The following is a 6,103-nucleotide window of genomic DNA, read 5'->3' as shown; positions in this document are numbered from 1 at the left end:
CTGGGGCCCCCGGAGCTGGAAGAGGCAGGAAGGCCCCTCCCTGGAGCCTGTGGAGGGAGCACAGCCCTGGGACCCCTGGACCTCAGACGCCTGGTCTCCAGGACGGGGACAGGAGACTACACACATTTGTGGTCTGAAGCTCCCTGGTTTGTGGCCATTTCTTACCATGGTAACAGTAGCTTAATACAGCTTTTTTTTTTTTTTTAAACAACAATAACACACACACAAAAAAGAGAAAATGACAAGAGACCAAACACATTTCTGTTCTATCACAGAAGTGAGAATTCCCCACCGCGCCCCCCCCATGCCACGACATAAACACTATTAGACACGTTAATCCGTACAATGGAGCAGAATTACACACACACGACTTTTTATGAGGTTTTTTTTCCCCCTGCGAACAGGAGTAGGATAAGGACAAAAACTGTGTATTTTGACAAAGGTAGGAGCTGGAGCGAACGGCCACGGACCAAAGGAAGAGCCCCTGAGCGCAGTCCTGAGAGGTGACCGTGGTCATCCTAGTCTCTGTGACTGTCCACCAACCGCTCGGCTGGCTGCGGGGAAGGCGACCTGAGCGGAGGTTTCACAGGACGACCTGGTCTGCCCCACGGGAAAAGGCAGAAAGCCCTGAGCACCCAGGACCGCAGTCGGAAGCACGGTAGGCAGCTAGCCCAGTATTTACTGTTCCTTCCCAAGTCTCCCTGGAGAAGCCGTGCAGCCCAGGCACTGAGTCCAATTTCTTTCTTTCCCTTTTTTTTTTTTTGCCCCGAGTATCTCATTTATCTTGTGCCTGATTTATCCAAATACGCTCATCGATTCACCTTTCCAAGCTCCTCACGTCAAAGCAGTGGGGAAGAACAGAAAGCCGGTCTGTGCCAAAGGCGTTGGAGCCCTCTGAGAAAGGGAGTACGTGCCCAAGAAAACAAAATAAATAACTCTCAGTTTAGGAACAGTTTCTAACTCCCCGGAAAGGCTGCACCGAAGGCAGAGTGAGCCAAAAGGAGAAATGAGTCACAATGGGTCCGGGAGTTTTTTCTGGCCCCTGGAGTGTGTGTGTGTGCTGGCGGACATGCCGTATTTCACCGTGTATAATGTGCTTCCCAATGTAGTTATTTCTACTTATGAAGTGTAAATTTACTTCTGTGCCCATCAAAGACAGGACTATTATACTCATTATACCCGTGCTTTGTAATCATTATAGCCATGTGCAAGGCTCATCCTTAGTTCTTCCCTCAAACATTGGGGCAGAAGGGTGCACGTTATACACAGCAAAATACGGTAAGTCACAGTTTGGACCAGTAGGGAGAACACAGGTTATTCCATGAGTGGTTTGGGAATAATGGGATTATCCCTGGAAGAGTGAGGTGTGGAGAATTATATACACAGAGCAACCTCTTCTCCACGGCCCGTGCAAACATGGGTGCCTGCGGCCTCAAATGTCTTAATGCAAAAAAAAATAAAACTGCGAGAAATATGAGGTTTTTACAAAAATAAGTGTTAGTTCGTTTATTTTGTGTTTTAGATTGCACATATAAGGGAGATTATATGGTATTTGCTTGCTCTGGCTCATTTCACTGAGCACAACGCCCTCTAGCTGCAGCTATGGGGGTTGCACATGGTAAGATTTTGTTCTTGTTTATGACTGAGTAATATTCCTGTGTGTGTGTGTGTATAGCTTTATACACAAATACTGTAGCTTTTTATTCAGTTGTGTGTGTATATAAATATATAATCCAGTAATATACAATCACTATTATATCATATAATAATTCATAGATATACAGTTTAATAACACAAAATCATTAATATATTTTAATAAATATATAATTTGATACTATAATATTTCTATACACACACACACCACAGCTTTTTTATTCACTTGTCTATGCTGTACACCCCAAACTAATACCACATAATTTGGAATGTAAACAATCATTGAAAAGTGAAATTAAAAAAAGGTCGAGGAAACTGAAGTGGCTTCATGTTTCAGATAGAATTATATTCAAAAGGGACCCATTTTAAATCACGGTTTGTACCAATGCTCATGTCTCAATAAACACATTTTGTATGTAAGATAATAATAATAGTGTCAGAACGGTCGATGGTTTTTCTCAGTATGACGGAAACCACAGAAGCCCTTAACTAATTTCATGACACAAAACTACTAAAGAGCAGAATGGGGAGAACACCCGCTCAAAACCCGAAAGACTAAGGTAAAAGTGAGTAAGCAGGCCTGCTCCCTAGCTCACAGTCTCACGGCACTACCCTCCCTATGTAAAGAGTTCCGGCAGATCAATAAGAAAAGGGCCAATGACATAGATATAAATGGGCAGAGGGCCTATTCAGAGAACTTCCTAGGAAAAGAGTGCCGATGGACTTTGCCCACCGAGATTCTTGTCTCACTCCTGCTAAGACAAATGCAGTGTGGAATAATCGATCTGACACTATGTTTCAACAAACAGATTAGCAATCAGCAGAAAATTTGCAGGACTCTGAGAGAACAGATCTGTGTATAATTGGGGCTACTGAGCATTGGTACAACCCCCACGGGGTGCGATTGTGTGGTGTGGATAAAAATTAAACACCCACACCCCCTTTTGCTTAACAAACACAATGTGAGGTGTTTCTGGGACACACACGTTTGCTGGCAAAGTTCCATATGTACAAAGATACATATCCATATGTAGCATTTTCTTTCTTTTTTGGGGGGGGTGTTGAACTTTTTATTTGTTTTTTTTTTTAATTTTTATTGTTATTCAATTACAGTTGTATGCCTTTTCTCCCCATCCCTCCACCCCACCCCAGCCCATATGTAGCATTTTCTCGATAGCAAAAACTTGACCCCAGCTCACGGGGGATGGTTAAGGACATTACGACCCAGACTTGTAACAAATCTTGTACTATGTTACTCTTACCCTTTCACGCTTAAATAAATGTTAAATTCTGATTTCAAAACCTACTGGTCTGCGATTTCTTCTCAGAGAGCTCAAAGAGATGAAACCAAGCTTTTTTTTTTTTTTTTTGCCAAACTATTTAATGATGCCATAAGCCACCTAATTGAAATGCAATTTTCCAGAAGATCCACTTTGGAGAAAGTCATGTGTATTTTTACATAATGTAAAGTTACAGTGAATCTAGAAAAATGGTCATACAGCCTCCATAAAAAGTAAGCCTAGCTGACCCATTTCTTAAATGTATAGACTTATTTATGAGTCATAATTCCACATACTGTATTTTGCCATGGACAATGTGCACCCACGTTTTTGGCCCAAAATTTCAGGGGGTTCAAAATTTTCATTGTACCACCCATGTCTAATGCGCAGCCTTATTTTTCCCTCAAGAATCTGAGCAAAAACGGTGCGTAGTATATATGGCAAAATACGGGTATTTTTAAAAACATACCCGCTCGTCCACTATTGCCTGCTCTCTGTGAGACATGTATGCTCTCAGCCTATCATTATTATGCTTATAAAAGTCAATGCTATTCAGAGCCACAAAAATCTGCATTTTTACATATCATTTACAAAGTCCGTCGGTGCGCACAGTGGGGCCGCAAAGGCCATCGATGGCTGATTGGGGAGGAAGGGGCACATTCTCTGCGGCCTTTATAACACAGTGGTTCCCGATTCTTAGCGAAGGGTTCTGGGCTCATCGGCTAAACTCAGCACGTGGTGACCGGTCAGCCCTGCCCCTTGCTGACTGAGAGAACGTGTGTGGGATGCATGTGTTACGTCCCGTAGCATCCAGAAGCTCACGCCACCGGCTGCACACACCTGAACCCAGGGGCACCCAGCAGGTATCTGCATGGCTGTGCTAGGCCCCCAGGGGGTCTCGATCATTTTTTTTACCCTGTTCTTAATACTGAGAAGCTATCATGGTATCAGAGGCAGAAAAGTGACTAAAATTCCCAATAAGCCAGACATCAGTCTTGAGAAGGAAGTTCTTGGAGGTTTTGGACCATGAAAGGAAGCAGGGGCTGGGGGAGCAATGGGAGGGTGGAGCATGGGGCATCCTCAGCAGGAGGGCGGGTGTCTCGGGAGCCCACCACACAAGCTACTAGGGGCAGATTTTACAAGTTCCAATATGGGGAAGACCCAGACATGAAGGTGGCCCAGCCTTTCCCCCAAATCTGGCTGCGGACAGTGGCCGCCCAGCCAAATGCGAGAACACCACACCTTCGAACAGGGACAGAGGTGCGTGAGGCTTGGCTTTGGGGACAAGCAGTGGCCCTTAAGGGTACAGGAAGACATCCTAATTGTCCGGTGGACAAAAACACGTCAAGGACGCCCACACCTTTTAGAATGCCGGGGCTCCCGCACTTCAGGAGGCAAACAGAAAACACCACGCAAAGTCCTTATAAAAAGCGTGACTGTGCCGGGCCTCACGGGGCGTATGTGGCCCTACACGGGGACATGCTTCCCGCAGTGGAAACGTCATCATTTACGGCAAGGATGAAGCAAGTGCTTTTGGTTCATTCCACGGCGTCGGGAAGAGGAGAAGGGGATTTTTTTTTGGCACAAAGCAGTTTTGCCCCTAACGTACAAGGAGCTCTGGCACCAGAGCACTCAAACCATTTTGTAAAGATGCTGCCAACACTTCATGAACTGCTGGCCTTCGCCCCCATGGGAGAAGGGGCGTATCTCAAGGCTGGGGAGTACCTGCATGCAGGGGGGAGTATCTGAATGCCGTGGAGTATCTGAGTGCAGGGAGCATCTCAGTGCAAGAAGGTATTGGAATGCAGGAGTATCTGCATGTGGGGGGAGCATCTCAGTGCAGAGGAGTATCTGCATGTGAGGGGAGCATCTGAGTGCAGAGGAGTATCTGCATGTGAGGGGAGTATCTCAGTGCAGAGGAGTATCTGCATGTGAGGGGAGCATCTCAGCACAGAGGAGTATCTGTGTGTGGGACAAGCATCTCGGTGCAGAGGAGTATCTGCATGCAGGGGAGTATCTCAGTGCAGAGGAGTATCTGCATGTGGGGGGAGCATCTCGGTGCAGAGGAGTATCTGCGTGAGGGGAGTACCTGCATGTGAGGGGAGCATCTCAATGCAGAGGAGTATCTGCATGTGGGGGGAGCATCTCAGTGCAGAGGAGTATCCACGTGTGGGGGGAGCATCTCGGTGCAGAGGAGTATCTGCATGTGAGGGGAGCATCTCAGTGCAGAGGAGTATCTGCATGCAGGGGAGTATCCGAATGCGGGAGACATGTGAATGCAGAGGAGTATGTGCATGTAGGGGAGTATCTGAGAACAGGGCAAAGGGAAAACCCCTGCAATTATGAACAAGGACTTAGGCTGGTCCTTTGTCTTCCAGCCCCAGCCAACGCGCCGGGGGATCCATCCCACTAGGTTCCAGAGCCTTCCCGAAAAGTCACCCCACGGCAAAATTATTTCAGGGAAAAAGTACATGGTTTCTAATTCCGTTTTATTCACCTGCTATAAAAATGTCCTGAGCCACGGAAGTTGGAGGAAGCGGATTGAAGGGTCCTCTCGCTTTGCAAAACGGCCAATGCTGGGGAAGCTTCCGATGTGCCCGGTGAACACTCAACACGTCCATGGCTCGGGGTTTCTGCAACTGGAATGACGGGCACTTTGCGATGGACAGTTTGTCACATCCCGTGGGGACCCTGGAGGGCCTTGCAGAAGGTGCGGGAAATTTTCCTGTGGATGTCAAACTCCTGGTTGGGCGCCGTCATCTACCCAGGACAGCGACAGGCAAACCGCTTCTGAAGATTCGGCCCAAGGATCCAAGATGAGCAGGGGACGAGGCTGGTGCAGGTGGGGCCGCCCAGGCGGGGCTGGTGCAGGGGGGCTGGTTCCCGGCACGCTGCCCCAGCCGGCGCTGCCACCCCACCCCACCCCCCTGCGCCCGATGTTTACAAGTGCTGCCTCGCAGTCCCCTAGTCCTGCTCTGACCGCCAAGCTGCATGTGCTGGCCATCTGCTACTTCTCGACAATCGTCTGTTGAACTGCCGGGGACAAAGAGACAAGAAAAGACGTCACACAGCATTCCCAGCTCCCCCCGACACGCCCGTGACTATCTGTTTCTTGCAACTCTGGGACGTGCTGACTCTTGCTATCGAAAGATAAATGGGCCCAGAACTGC

The 6,103-nt window shown here is 47.7% G+C and overlaps 1 protein-coding gene across 2 annotated transcripts in view; it reads right to left on the bottom strand.

The window, feature by feature from the left end:
- Positions 1–3,753: 3,753 nt before the first annotated feature.
- Positions 3,754–6,103, bottom strand: part of LOC139440583 (CD99 antigen-like) — a 28,854-nt gene continuing 26,504 nt past the window's right edge. For both annotated transcript variants that reach the window (XM_071220379.1, XM_071220380.1), the window contains exon 10: positions 3,754–5,966. In XM_071220379.1, coding sequence (XP_071076480.1) covers positions 5,941–5,966 — 26 coding nt within the window. In that variant the 3' untranslated portion in view covers positions 3,754–5,940. The remainder of the gene's footprint in view (positions 5,967–6,103) is intronic.

Source organism: Desmodus rotundus, chromosome Y, assembly GCF_022682495.2.
Source record: "Desmodus rotundus isolate HL8 chromosome Y, HLdesRot8A.1, whole genome shotgun sequence".
NCBI lineage: Eukaryota > Metazoa > Chordata > Mammalia > Chiroptera > Phyllostomidae > Desmodus > Desmodus rotundus.
Note: the sequence above shows the minus strand (reverse complement) of the source record. Positions and strands in the feature narration are given on the sequence as shown.